The following is a 14,348-nucleotide window of genomic DNA, read 5'->3' on the forward strand; positions in this document are numbered from 1 at the left end:
ATGGGAAAATCCGGGCGAGAAGTCCCGCCCCGATGGCCCTCCGCGTTAGTGTCGCCTCGCGATTGGCTAGCGCCCGAGGAAAAGGAAAGGGGCGGCAGGTTTGCAGCCAATCGGGAAGGGCGGGAGGCGGGCGCTCGGGGAGGCTGGCGGGTGCGCTGAGCGCGGCGGGTCTCAGCCGGCGGGGCCGGTGCGGCGGGGCCGGGCCGGGAGCGGGGCGGGGGTGCGGGGGCAGCACTCCGGAGGGCTCATTTCCCTCGGGTGAAGGGGTGTGTGCGGCGGCCCAGCCCTTCCCCTCCACCCAAAGCCACCCGCATCCCTTTTCCCCCATTTATTTACGGTTTTGGCGGGTTTTCTTCTCCCTGGCTGATTTTTTTGTCAGGGCCAGACTGGATGACCCTCGGCCCTCCAAGCCCCGGTTCCCAGTCCGGGTGCGTGCTCGCATCCCCACATCCCTACCCGGGTGGAGTTTCCTTTGGGGCCAGAAACTCGGCTGGAGACAAGTGGCCCTGGCCCCACTCACCCCGGGGGGATCGGACCTGCCGAGGTAATTTTCCCAAAGGAACGGGGGGGGGGGGCAAAGCCCGCTCGAAGCCCCTCTGTGCCCCTCCGGCATTCACGGCCCCGTTTGCCTCTTAGCCTTGCAGCTCCCAGCCATTTCTTCCCTCTCGTGGAAGGCAAGTCTTACCAAAGGCTCAGCTTTTGTGGCTGTGGAACTTTCCTCACCCAAAATTAGCTGCACCAAACAGCAGGCAGGAGCGGGTGCCCCTTCACCCCTGCCCCCTGCGGTAGAGGGGCCCAGAGCCACGCAGCACGGTTGGCGCAGACCCCCAGGGACACACAGACACAGGTCTGGACCCTGCCGCTGTCCCTGGCTAGTGCAGCGCGGTGGACATCAGACCTGGGAGCTCTGTGCTTCACCCAAAACCACTTCTCCGGGCTCCAAACTACACTGACCGAGTAAACAGCCAGCATGCAAAGCATGGGTAGGACAGGCGATCTGGCACACCTTCGCTTTGGGAGACATCTGGCTCTGCTGCCAGCTTCCTGGAGGCACAGAGGATGATAGTATCACTGCCCTTGCTCTCCCACACACCCAGGGCACAGCCCGAGGGCTCACAGCAGCTCCAGGCAGTGTCAAGGCCATGACTGCACAGGTTTGCTCTGGAAAAAGGGGACAGAAAAACTTAAACTATTTAGAGCTGAGGCTTTTATTAGAAAAGGAGATCTATTCTGTTTCAGTCGTTTGGGAATCCAACTTTATCCAAGAGCAATTCTGAGTCTTGGAGGGGGTCCTTAAAGGCCTTGTGCCAGCCCGGTGCAGGGAGACTGACTGGGTTTGCTTGAGGGGTCCCAGCTTGTCGTGGCAAGGTAATCCTGTATGCTTCTGGCAAGAGATTCACTGTGGGGGAACATCGCCTGCTTCAGACACGAAACCAGGTACAAAGGGAAGGACCTGAAAGAGAAGGAAGTGTTGCAGCAGCCAGGACTACGGCATTGTCTTGCCCTGGTGTGACTAGGAAGTTCGCTTCCCGTGTGCTGTGCAGATCCCCTGGCTCTGCCCCCAGCCTCTGCCCTCCCATTTGGCTCCGTGTTGGCTCTTTTTGTGTCCTGGGGAGTCCCTGTAGAGCCACAGCCCATGGTCTCTCAGAGCAGACATGGGGGGAAGCTCCTCAGATGCATGTGAGCTGTGGGTGCAGGCTAGCAGGAGCTGAGCTAAACTGTCCACGCAGCTTGCGCTGCTGGAGCTCCCTTGTGTAGCCAGCTGAGATCCTACCTATCCCTCTACACACCTTCCCTGCCCTTCCTGCTGCCCATCCTCCCCAGGGGGGCTCTGGGAGAACTTCTGCCAGTGAGCAGCCGCCTCCTGCTTTCGATTCAGCTTCCACAAGGCCTGCACCAGGTAGGAGGCAGCAGCTGGGTCACCTGCAAGACACAAAGAGGAATTCAGCCCTTATGAGGGGAGGAGCAGGTCCCTCCCCAGCACTGCTGTGGGTTGCAGGGTGTTGCAAAAGAAGCCGGATGAGGGACGTGAGCATGAGGAGAGGTGGTGTAATGGGGAGGAGACCGTCCCAGCTGTGTCACAGGCTCTAATTAACCCTGGGGCTGGCAGCCAAGGCAGATGGCATCAGCCCTGCAGCACAGCCAGCCACGTCTCTGTTTGGACACAGGTTGGGGTTTTTCTTGCAGGCAGGCCTGCACCTCCAAAGGGAGGGAGCCTCGGTCAGGACTGGGACCAGCAGGTTTGGCAGATCCTGGCAAAGCTCATGCCCCTGCAGCGTGTCAGCACAGCTGGAGCACTAAACAGGGGAGGTCACCCCTGGGAGCAGCACTAGCCATGTGTGCTGCTTTTGGCTAGGATAGAGTTAATTTTCTTCACAGTAGCTAGTATGGGGCTGTGTTTTGGATTTCTGCTGAAAACAGCATTGGTAATGCTGAGATGTTTTTGTTATTGCTAAGCAGTGCTTACACAGTGTCAAGGCCTTTTCTGGTCCTCACCCCACCCCACCAGTGAGCAGGCTGGGGGTGGGGACAAGAAGTTGGGAGGGGACACAGCTGGGACAGCTGACCCCAACTGACCAGAGGGGTATTCCACACCATATGATGTCATGCTCAGCATATAACAGCATATAAAGCTGGGGGAAGAAGAAAGGGGGGGACATTTGGAGTGATGGCATTTGTCTTCCTAAGTCACCATTATTTGTGATGGAGCCCTGCTTTCCTGGAGATGGCTGAACACCTGCCTGCCCATGGGAAGTGGTGAATTAATTCCTTGTTTAGCTTTGCTTGTGTGCGTGGCTTTTACTTTACCTATTAAACTGTCTTTATCTCAACCCATGAGTTTTGTCATTTACACAATTCCGATTCTCTCCCCTATCCTACTGTGAGGAATGCGAGTGAGCAGCTGTGTGATGCTTAGTTGCCGGCTGGGGTTAAACCACAACACCATGCCTTGGCTGTGTTCAGGACATGTACAGCTCACCACTCCGCTCCCCTCTCCCCTGACAGGCCTCCATACTCGGCCTCTGGACTTCCAGGAGTGGACATGCTACTTCCTGAGATGAAGCAAAACTCCAGCTCCTCTGTTCTGGGAAAGCAGACCCTCTCTGGGAGAAAGCTGGCTGGGGTTTGCACAGGAAGAAGAGAAATTTCCAAGCTATCTCAGGGCATAGGTTGTGGTCAGGGATCCAATATGCTCCTCTGACAATAGTTTTGGTCTGCTTCTCCAGGGCAGTGAGCTGACCAGGCCACGGAGAAGCATCTCAAATATGTAACTTTGCTAGTAGCCCTACTGTAGCCCTTGACATCCAAATAAGTGTGGTCTGAAGGATAAGACATTTCTGCTGAAGACAGCAAAGCAGCCCAGTACAAATTTGTGGAAATCCCCTCTGTTCCTCAAAAAATGAGCCTCTTACCTGGCGAGATCTGCAAACCATGCAGGAAATCCAACAAGGCTTCCTTGTGCCTCCCCAGGTCCAGGAACTGCATACCTCGCCCGATGAGAGAGAGCAACCTGATCTTCTGAATCACCTCTACTTCTGGCAGGAGATTCTCTGCCACAGAAAGACACATGCACCTGGAGACAGCATCCTCCAGACATTCCCTCCCTTGTCCCAGCACACTGAGCCAGGTTAGCAGTCAGGCTAGGCCAAACATTTACTCGACTGCTCATCTTCCAGCTCCCTGAACCCCCGGTGGCAGAGCTCAGCCTCTCCTCCAGGCTGGAAGAGGCCAGGAGGCAGCAGAGGGTGAGAGCAAAGAACACCAAGAGCTTGGTACATTACACGGCTGTGGTGAACAGTGACCACGGCAGCAGCCTAGCCTTTGGCTGCCCATCTACACAACTGGTACAGATCTCTTCCCTGAACTCTGTATTGGAGAAGCTTCCTGGTTCACAGCTCATTTAACTGTCACCTAGACAGCAGGGAAGAAGGCAGAGCTGAGGCAAAACCATGCTCCAAACAAACCAGCCAGTCCCTTCAGAGGCTCCAGTGCAGTGCAGAGCTTAGCACGCTGGGACAAGTGCCTCCTGCCAGAGGTGATGCTGGGTCTGGCACCTTGCTCCTGTACCCACCGCTGCCAAGCATGCAGATCCTGACCCAGCCAGGTCCCACACAGGTCCCAGCTGTGCAGCATCTTACCTGTTGGTTCAACTCCAGACCCATAAAGCTGAACTCGCAAGAGATCGCCGAGGCACCTGCGGGTGGGAGGACAGAGGAGCCTTGGTACTACTCCCAGGCTGGGAAGCCAGCTGCAGGTTGTCAGGCCAGGCCCCACGCTGCCCTGTGCCCTGCTCTGATGCCCACCAGCCATTGCTGCCTGCTGGGGAGGCCCCTTCTCCCAGCACAGCTTCATCACCTGCTGAATTGCGTTATGGCTTCCTTGCTCTCACCCAGCTTGGCCCATGCCCAGCCCTGGTGCAGGTATCCAGCTGCTCTCCAGGCAAGGTAGCGCAGACTCTCCTTCTTCTGGGGCAGGAGTCCACCCACCAACCCTGCCCCTGATGATGGGCACTCCGGCTGCTCCAGCCTCTCCTCCACTTGTAACATCCGTGGGATCAGGTCAGTTGTCCGGCTGATGACCTCCTCGCACACGGTTATGGCATCCTGGTGCCTCCCAGCCTGCTCCAAGGCAGACGCTGTTTCCAGGAACACCTCAGGCATCCTGGGCAGAGCGGAGCTATCATCTAGGGGCACCTGGGGAGCAAAAGCAATGGCAGTGCTCAGATGCAGAACTGCAGAGCATCCAGCCAAGCAGAATCATAGAATCGTTTAGGTTGGAAAAGACCTTTAAGATCTTCAAGTCCAACTATCAACCCAACACCACTATGCCCACTAAACCATGTCCTGAAGTCCCTTGTCTACGCTTTTTTTGAATACCTCCAGGGATGGTGACACCACCACTACCCTGGGGCAGCCTGTTCCAATACCTGACAACCCTTTCAGTAAAGAAATTTTTCCTAATATCCAATCTAAACCTCCCCTGGCACAACCTGAGGCCATTTCCTCTCGTCCTATCACTAGTTACTTGATAGAAGAGACCAGTACCCACCTCACTAATGACCCCGTGCTTACTGGGAACCTGGAGCTGCTGCCCATCAAAGATCAGACCCACTCCCACAGACACTGGAGACTGTCAGAGGAGATAGAATCTGTGCAGCACTAACAGCTCAGCAGAGTCAAGGTGGCAAATCCCTACTCTTGAAGTGAAGGACATCCAAAACCAAGCCGACAGATGCTCCCCACAGGGAAGCGTAAACTGTTTCTCCAAATAGCAGTGGCAAGCGGTCTCTGGTGTGAATCCAAAGGCAGACATACCACAGGTCAGAAATGCCAGCCACCACCTCATTTCCTTCACATCTCAAACTAGACACTGAAACCTGGAGTCCAGGGGTGACACCTGGGCCCAGGCCTTGGGATGGGGATCCAAACCTCATCTGCCAAGTCACCAAGTGAACTCTTCACCAGGACACCTACCTGCTGCTGCAGCCCCTCCTGAAACAGAGCCAGAAAATCCAGGTAATGTTCTACTGCATCAGCCACCCTGCAACAGGGACAGGACATGGTGTAAGGAGCAGAGGGACACCAAGAAGTGCCAGCAGCCGGGTGGAACCTGGATCACGAGCCCACAGGCTCTACCTGCACCATACTGGCTCTGGTCGTGATGCCCATGCTTTGAGTAGACCTACAACAGCAGTACTGAACTGGACGATTTCCAGGAGCACAGAGAAAACTGCAGAGCCCAAACTAGGAGCATGTTGCAAGCAGACCAGAGGCACTGTTACCTCCCATACTGGAGACACCGCTGTGCCAGCAGGTACTTCACTTCAGAGGGGTGGCGATGACGAAGGAGAGAAGCTAGTATTGGTGTGTCAACAAGAAGCTCTGTTCGGATTAGGAAATATGGACTAGAGGAAGCAGCTGCCGGAAGTTTTTTTCCCAGAGCCTGTGAAACAGGAACAGAAAACATGGTCAACACAACACTGGTTAAGTCCCAAGCAGCTGCAATCACTTGGCACTTCTGGCATCTGGAGATGCACCCAGATGAGCAGAAGCACTGCACTTCATAAGCACAGCTACTGTTCTCTCTTGCTACAGCATAGCCGCTTTCAGGAAGAGCAACCAGGATCACACAGGGACAGGCAGACTTCTGATCTCCAAACGGCATCAGGAGAATTGCAAGATCACACAGATCACCTCAGGTTTTTAGTTCAAGGTGCTCTGAGCTGCCTGGAACACCATCTCCCATTGCAGCTGCAGACCTAGTTAAACCAGATCTTGGGCCATTCATAATGAGAGATCCCTCTCCACAGCTGCATTTTGGATTTCAAACAGCTGAAGAGCTAACTCCATGTCTACTGCTGTGACCTGCTCCTCCCAGGCACACCAAGGTTGCTACAACTAATGCACATCCCCTCACAGCCACAATCTGCCTTTTAAAGGCCTCTTCACTATTACATACTTTATTAAGAGACTGATACTTTCTGACATGGTAGTGTAACCTCTTCTCCCAAGCCACTAAGAACATGAACTGGGACCCAAAGGTCTTGCCACATCCAACTGCCAGGTCCTGAGCAGGAATTTCAGATGTCACTAGGCTCCTTCCTGCCCACTGCTGAAGGCAGCACTGTGGCTGGATGGCTGTGGTCTACTTTGGGGACCCCTCCAGGGTCAAACAGCCCCCCAGAAGGCAGGAGCCTGCCTGAAGCTCTGTGCAGGCTTTGCTGCTCAACAATCAACCCAGAACTACAGGAAGCAGACAAACCTCATAGAGCAGAGCCAGAGCCTCCAGCTCCGCGTTGGTCTCCCCCAGCTCGTGGTACACTTCTGCTGCATGGGACAGGGCAGGAAGGCACTGGAAGTCTACCTGGAGGGCCCGCTTCAGGTGCTGAAGGGCTGTCTGAGGCTTGCCCTAGTTAGATGGGGAGAGGTGTATGTTGCAAGGACATCTTGCTGACATCTTTACTGCTCGGTGGGATCCAGATCCCAGCTCTGCTTCCCCAGCAATCTTCACTAAGCAAGGGCGGTGCTTTAGCCAAAGGCAGCTCTCCTCTGGCTGGTTTTTGAGCTTCTGTCTCTGCAGCAACCCTTTGCGCTCAGCCAAAACCTCTGCCTGGATTTTGCAGCTGTCCAAGGAAGGTGAGCAGAAGTTGCCCTTGTGGCCCCAAGGCCTCACCTTCCTGTAGCAGCCTAGGACCACGCTGAGGCAGTGTGGACATCAGCCTCAGCCTCTCCACTCCACTCTAGGCTGCACTTCCCCTCTCCCTGCTGACAGGGGAGAGGCCCGAACATTACCATTTGCTGAGCACAGCAGCCAAGGCAGGTGTAGATCTGGGCCAGGACCCTCTTGGAGCAGAATCCTCCCGCAGCCTCCTGAAAGAGGGAGAGGGCAGTAGCAAAGTTCCCAGCCTCCAGTTCCTGCAGCCCTAGGATAGACCAAACATCTCAGCTCTGCAGTTCCCCTTCCTGCCCCACCTGGTCCCCAAACAAGTGCATGTGCCCTTTTATTCCCAGTGCCACAGGCACCTGCCAGATCTCCTCCACAACCAGCAATGCACAGCAGCGTGGTGCCAAGCTGCCATCTTTGGTCTGATGGTGTTTCAAGAGAACAAGCCACACAATGGAAACATCTAGCAGAAATAATAGCAGCTTCCAAGCCCAGATACCAAGACGCCTGCCTTGGCCGAGGACAAGGGCAGAGGGAAGTGTTGGGCAGGCCCACCTGCACATTCATCCACAGCAACAGCGGTGCAGATGGGGAAGCACACACGGAATCTCAGAAAGACTTTTTCCAGCACATCTGGGCCAGTTCCCAGCAGGATGTTTTGGGATATTGATTCATTAATATTTATTGTGAATGGTATTTGGTTTTCCTTCAATCCCCATTTCAAGTTTTCCTCTGAGGCCGTTCTCACATGCCTACATCACATTCACATCTGTCACCTCCCTGCTGGAAGTGCTATCGTCACCCTAGAGGCTTTTGACAGGTCTGTGGGCAGGAGCTCCTGTCCTCCCTCCCTGCAGGAGGGCCCCACGTGAGCCTGAGCTCAGCAAGGCAGTGCTGGCTTCCCCCAGAGCTGCTGGGGTTGTCAAGACAGTGAGCAAGGAAAAACCATGAGCAGGACAGAACACAGCAGTCAGATGAGATCAATCACCTGCTGTGACACCAGGCTACAAAGCTGCACAACAGCTTTGCATGGCTCCCACAGCACTGTAATCCAATGGGAACAATGTGCTTGCAACAAGGCAAGTGCCAGAAGACAGACAGAAGAAAGGAAAATCCTTATAATCCCCCTGCCAGCCTTCCGCTTTATACAAGATCACTGCGGGGCCCAGACGCCTACCTAAAGCCACGGACAGGCAGAGGAACCCTGTGACAGTGCAGAGAAAGGCTTAGCTGGGGAAAAAGCAGAGAAGCTCTTTGGATTCCGAACAGCAAAGTTGAGACCCAGAGTGTCAGCCCAGGCCCTCTTCCAAAGGAACAGCCCAGAAAACCCCAAGAGCCAGTTTGCTTGGGAGCAGAAACCAGGATAACGGCAGGGAGAGGGGGTCCTGGGACAGGAGAGCAGTGGAAGACTGTGCTGGCATGAGTACCTCCTCCACACAAACCTTGCAGGAAGGCTGCTGCAGTGCAGAGGATCTCTTTCAAGTCCTCAGTGCTCTGTACAAGGGGCAGGGAGGCCTCCTCAGCAGGTACTTGCCATGCCTTGAGCAGGGAGAGGAGTTCATTCTCCCCCTCTCTGCAGCAAGCTCTTCCTGGGTCCTGTGAAACACAGAGAAGAGAGAGCAGGGAATGCTGAAGGGAAGCATGAGGGACTGATCCCAGGGCACAAGGAAACAGAGGTCCCACCAAACCCTTTGACAGTGCTCTCTGTGCTGGGGAGCAAAATCCTACCACTCCCTGTCTGCAGTGATTCCTGCCTGGCCCAGGGCAGCACCTCCCCACCTCAGAGTGAGGCGCACCTTGAGGGGCTCCTGGCAAGGCAGATCCAAGTGCTGTTGGAGAGCATTTGAAAAGGTGGAACCACTCAGCAGCCTTACAATCAGCAGGGAAGGTTCCTCTGCATCCCACTGCTTGCAGCTTGCTCCCTACAAAGGCTGCAAGTCCACCTGCAGCCCCCTTCCAGCCTGCCCAAGTCTCCTGTCTCACACCTTGGGGGCCAGGGCCCCGACAGGCAGGAGACATTCTGGGACTCGTTAACACACTCAGGGGCATTAGGCTATGCTAAGACACCAGGGAGAGGATTACTCACACTGACTGGGCAGCGCTGACGGGTTCAGGTTGCAAACTGTTGCTGTGGCATCTGGAGGAGTGGGGTTTATGACAAGCACAGCATTTATGCCAGCTCTACTTCTCTTAGCAAACCCATGGGTATTTATATCTGCAGAGATACTCCAAGGCAGGTAACTAGGAGCTGCATAGCATCTGCCTGTATCCAGTTACCTCAGCATGGCTCAGGAGCCTGAAGAGGCCAGCGGTGCTTCCCAGGCGGCTGGCTGCCAGCCACCACGCTGCTTGTAGGGCCCCCAGTTGGTGCAAAGGTGCCTGCAGTTCTCCTGCAGTTACGTCCTGCAGCACCTTCTGCCACAGCTCCTCGGTGCTAAGATCCTGCCCGCTGGCCCCACAGGCCTCCAGAACTGAAAAAACAAAGGAAAAAAACCCAGCCATAAGATAACAGTTGGTACCCTGTAACAGACACCTTCCCAAGAGGGAGAGGAAGCCTCAAGCGAGCACCAGCTCCTCGTAGTGAGGGAAGGAATGCGGTTACAGGGCTGGCCCAGCCTCAGCGGCCTGGAAACCAAGCTCTCGGACAGCGGAGCTAACAACGGCACACTCAGGAGACAACACACGGTTCAGAGCTACAATTCCAGCTCTGTGAGTCTTCCTGAGGTCATTTGCCCCCAGGCAAGCATGTGCCAACACTGCAGATCCCCCTCTGACCTACAGCCTATTTCAATGAGTTTTCTTTGAAGCCAGCACACCCTAATTAAAGAAAACACTCATTTTCTACTGTCATTAAAACTTTGCTAGAGACTTGGCACCTTATGCCTTGAAAACTCTCATTTCCCTTAAAACCTCTGGCCCATCCCTGCAGGCAGCAGCAGGCAGACTGGCAGCTGCACATCATCCCTAGCTGCAAGCTGCCCCACCTCCTGCCCTTCCCAGCAGAGCTAGGCTTCCCTGCTCGCAGGCCCCCCGCCTCTGGCCAGTCACCACACATCTCCAAAGCACAGAGAACGCTCACCTTGCTCCAAGGAGACCCCATACAGACAACAAATCTCCTTACCCCTGAGGAGCCCCTGGCGTATTCCTTCTGCTTCTCCTTCGATGACAGAGTCAGATGCTCCCACAGTAAAAAGCAGGGAGTTGTAGAGGACGGTAAGCTCCAGAGGCAGGGTGGGGAGGGCAGCCGGCAGCCCTGTGACCACAGCCAACCCAACAAGAAATTGAGCTGGCTAGGAAAAACCCAACAACCACCCACACTTATGTGTCATCACCTGACTTTTGACAACAGAAGCATCCCAGCAAGTATTTTTTTGTTGTGATGAGATTTAACAGCTTGGGAACTGCAGTACCTAGAGAGACAGCAGGTGTCATCTGTCCAGGTGCCGACACTGCTTTAGACATCCACTGCCTAGCTATCCAGCTGCTGCAGTCCTCCTGGACTGAGACATTTCAGCTCTCCCAAAAGAGCATCAATGGCCTACCCTCTTCCAATACACATCCACCCTTTCGCACAGGTTTCCCATGCTGTCTCTCTCTGCCTCGCATCAGTCTTCCTCTGCACCGGGGTTGTGGCAGGGAGACCCTTCCCCAGCTTCCCAGGACAAAAGTTGCCTCGTTTTTTTCCAGAAACCCTCAAACTCTGCCCACATGCCCCAGCAGAATTAGGTAGAGGTTGGGGCTGGGCCTTAATCCCTTTGCAGGTCCAGTTCAGCTTCGGGCAGGGGAGGACATTCCCCGCCCCCAGCCTTCAGAAGTTTGTTTCCAGCACCGGTATACCGGAGCGGCAGCCCAGTAAACACTAGTTCCCCAGGGACCGGTGCTTCCAGGACCACACGCCTCGGGTCCGGGACGGCAGCGGGAGGGACAGTGAAGGCAAGGCGCGGGGCAGGCCAGCCCCAGCCAGCCGGGCCGCTACTCACCCCATATCCTCCGCAGCAGCTCCCCGAAGCCGTCTCGCTGCTGTCGCACCTCCCGCTCCGCCGCTCCGCCGGGCCCCGGCCCCGAGCACCGGGCCGCCTGCAAGGGGGACACTGAAGGAGACACGACGGCACCGGCCCTGGACGCGGCCCCCCCAGGTCCGCCTCCCGCCCCGCGGCCGACGGGCAGGCTGCGGCCTAGCCCCGGGCGGCGGCGTTCTTCGTGGTAACCGGCACCGGAGGCAGACCGCTGGCGGAAAGGCCAACCCCGGGGCTCAGGGAACGGGAGAGGGGATCCGTCTCACCCGCCAGCGCCTGACCAGGGCCTGGCTCTCGGCGGCCCAGGCCTGCAGGCAGCCCGGCTCCGCGGCCGCCCCGCGCCGCCGCTTCATGGCCGCTGCCGCCGCCGCTCTCTTCCCGCCATCGGCCGGGCGGGATAGAGCGGAAGCCGCGGTCGCCACGGCAACGACCGGGCGGGAGAGAAGGGGCGGAGCCAGCCGCCGTCCCGCCAGAAAGGCGGTGGCCGACGAGGACCAAACCTCGGCGCTAGGACAAAACCCCGCTTGGGGCGGGGGGGAACGGGGAGAGCAGGGGCGGGCCCGGGGGGGCGCGAAGGAGGAGACGACCACCGCCCGCCTTGGATCTCACCCTTTTATTTGCAGACATCTGTTTCACAGCCGCACGGAGCCCCGCGCCACCCTCGGACAGCAAATCCCCCCCGCCCCCCAATTAATTAATTAGTCATTTAATAACGAAGCGACCCCTCTTCAGCTGCCTCCTGCGCGGCGCAGCCCCCGGCGAGGCAGGTCAGCGGTGAGGGGCACCGGCCCCGAGGACGGCGGCAGGCCGGAGGCGAAGCTGTCGGATGAATGGGTGCTGCCAACGCGCCTGGGTTTTGGTGGTTTTTTTCTGAAGGAAAAAAGGTTCTAGTTCCTAGCAGAGACTCAAGCATCACTTCCACGTTCCCAGTGTAGCTGCTGAATGGGAACAAAAGCATTAACAGCCAGATATGTAGAGATACCCAGGGAAGTGGAGCACCATGCTGCATGCAAAGCTCCCAAACTGCTTTCCAGAACTGGGTCCATCCCCTTTTTTTATCCCAAATGGGGTACTGAGGCACAGAGAGGTTAACAACAAAAAATAAAACAACAATCTCGCTCCAAGCCATGTGGCAGGTCAGGTCAGAGCTTGGGGGAGAAGGCAGCACTCCCCAGCCCTGCTTCCCTGAGGGGAAGGGGAGACACACACGCTGAGAACGTGACTCTGCCTTGGCGTAAATAAGCAGCCTGAAGTGTTGAGGGAAAAAGAGAGAGAAAGGATGGAGAAACAGGCGTGGGAACGGAGATACACCGGGCCCTGACCTCCCCGCAGCCCTTGGATCAGAGCGGGGCCAGCGCCACGGATCAGAGCGGGGAGACACTCCCAACAGCCACAACCCTTCACAGTGGTGGTGGCCGTCGGTCGCCCTTTTCCAGGTGATACACCATCCTGCCTCCAGCCTGAGACAGGGAAGTTTCCCAGCGGAGCTCTCCCCTGCCCAGAGGGACAGGGTGCTGGGCAGGAGCCCTGCCAAGGAGCGCACACACAACACTTGCAAAAGCCCAAAGCACAGCAGCTTTCTGGAGTGCGGGATGGAAACCGCTCTGCTGAGCAGGCTGAGGATGACTGATCAGCAAACGCAGCCATGTCTTCTCTAGCATCAGCAGCACGTCCTGCTTCCAAGGTCGCCAGGCCTTGGACCAACGTTAACTCTGTCATCCCTGGCACACTCAGGAGAATGGCAGCCAAACAATCAGCTTGAGGGCAGCTGGGGAAGGCCAGCAAAGACTAAAAAAGTCAGTGAAAGAAAGCAAGAGCATCTCCATCCCTTGGAAAACTCATCTTCTTGAATCTGAATTCTTTGGTGTAGTGGCCAGTCTGCCTTGGCTGAGCAGCTAGCCCTCCTTGGCATCTCTACAGTCACAAGAACGTACTTGCAGCTTTGTTACCACAAGGTTTTGTTTAGTCTCCGGTGAGGTAAGTGTGCATGTTTTCATGGCGCTGCAGCTCTGCTGCTCTGCCCTGGCCTCTGGGGGCCGTGAGCCCACAGCCCCAGCAGGAAGGCAGAGGGGTGATACGGAGGGATGAGGAGAGGATGCCCAAGTGCTGGCTGAGTGCTCCAACCACAAACAATGGGCTGGACAGGCTCAGCAGCGTTGTGGTGACTACTGAAAGAGGAACTAGTCCAAGAGATGGGAGAGAAGGAAGCCCAGGGGCCTGGGTGGCAGCTGCGGGGACATCAAGGGCCAGTTCTACAGCATTAGTGACCATAAGGATTTCTGCCAGCACAAATACATGCAGGCAGCAAGCTCCCAACCAGGTTACGAGGTTACAACAAGACCTATTTGGGCTCCAGCCTTGGGGTTTAGCAACATACATTATCTTGACTAACGACACATTAAATGAAAATTCACTGGGTAGCTGCTACCTCCGTTCCCTTCCTCCTATCCACACCGGTGCACCCCTCACCCATCAGCATGGCCCCCTCAGCACCGAGAACCACACTGTTATCAATTAATACATATGATATGATTGAAATAACCAGGGAGCTGCTAAAGTCCTGTGTACAGCCCCCATCTGTTAATATTTAAAATAGGGAAACAATAACTAGACATGATTTAGGGTTTAAGAACTACCTACTAAATAATGGGGCTTTATGTTTATGTCCAAAAAGGTTACAGATTGTGGTCTGGTCAATAAACCTTGAAGAACCGCTTGGAACTGCTAAGATTACGGAAGAAGTAGGTAAAAGGTAATTCCTACACAGAGAGATCGTGACCACCGACGCACTGACCGCTTAGTCAAATGATAACCACCTACTCAAAAGAAGACAATGAAGGAAGAAGACAGAGTCTGTGCACTAATTTGCAAGGGGCAAAGAAGAAAGAACCAATCATTAAGGAAAATAGCAATGAATCTGTGTTAGTTAAGTGTATAAACGCCAGAATTTTTGAGACAAGGGTGTGCTGTCTTGAGACAGACAACCATTCATGTGCATCAATGAAATCAATTTGAAAATACCTTGACTCTGTGTGTTACTGGCTTGCACACTGGGTAAATGAACCCGGTCTGTGGGACAACAACATGGCCACCAAGGAGTCACAGTATAGAGCAAATAACCTATTTTTAAGGGTGGGACTGCATAAGCCCATCAAATTGTGGGATGAT

General features: G+C 55.5%; 1 protein-coding gene across 2 annotated transcripts; it reads right to left on the reverse strand.

Moving 5' to 3' along the window:
• Window positions 1–1,202: 1,202 nt before the first annotated feature.
• FANCG (FA complementation group G) lies at window positions 1,203–11,629 on the reverse strand. Of its 2 annotated transcripts, XM_075021384.1 has the most exons (14): window positions 11,447–11,629; window positions 11,145–11,241; window positions 10,286–10,417; window positions 9,442–9,635; window positions 8,607–8,760; window positions 7,293–7,423; window positions 6,763–6,909; window positions 5,783–5,943; window positions 5,475–5,541; window positions 4,357–4,694; window positions 4,140–4,195; window positions 3,414–3,551; window positions 1,791–1,923; window positions 1,203–1,453 (listed from the first exon to the last, which is right to left on the reverse strand). In XM_075021384.1, the coding sequence occupies exons 1-14, from the start codon at window positions 11,531–11,533 to the stop codon at window positions 1,294–1,296; spliced, it is 1,995 nt and encodes a 664-aa protein (XP_074877485.1). In that variant the 5' UTR covers window positions 11,534–11,629; the 3' UTR covers window positions 1,203–1,293. The 2 variants fall into 2 exon arrangements, with proteins under 2 accessions (XP_074877485.1, XP_074877486.1); XM_075021385.1 differs by lacking the exon at window positions 10,286–10,417.
• Window positions 11,630–14,348: the final 2,719 nt, after the last annotated feature.

This window comes from Buteo buteo, chromosome Z (assembly GCF_964188355.1).
Source record: "Buteo buteo chromosome Z, bButBut1.hap1.1, whole genome shotgun sequence".
Taxonomy (NCBI): domain Eukaryota; kingdom Metazoa; phylum Chordata; class Aves; order Accipitriformes; family Accipitridae; genus Buteo; species Buteo buteo.

What these genes read in the sequence shown, in the direction of transcription:
- FANCG (XM_075021384.1), bottom strand. Translation starts at nt 11,533, where the DNA reads ATGAAGCGGCGGCGCGGGGCGGCCGCGGAGCCGGGCTGCCTGCAGGCC. An exon ending in ACGCCAGGGGCTCCTCAGGG is followed by an intron (nt 9,636 to 10,285) that starts GTAAGGAGATTT and finishes TTGTTTTTTCAG; the next exon opens with TTCTGGAGGCCTGTGGGGCC. An exon ending in CGGTGTCTCCAGTATGGGAG is followed by an intron (nt 5,542 to 5,782) that starts GTAACAGTGCCT and finishes TCCCTGTTGCAG; the next exon opens with GGTGGCTGATGCAGTAGAAC.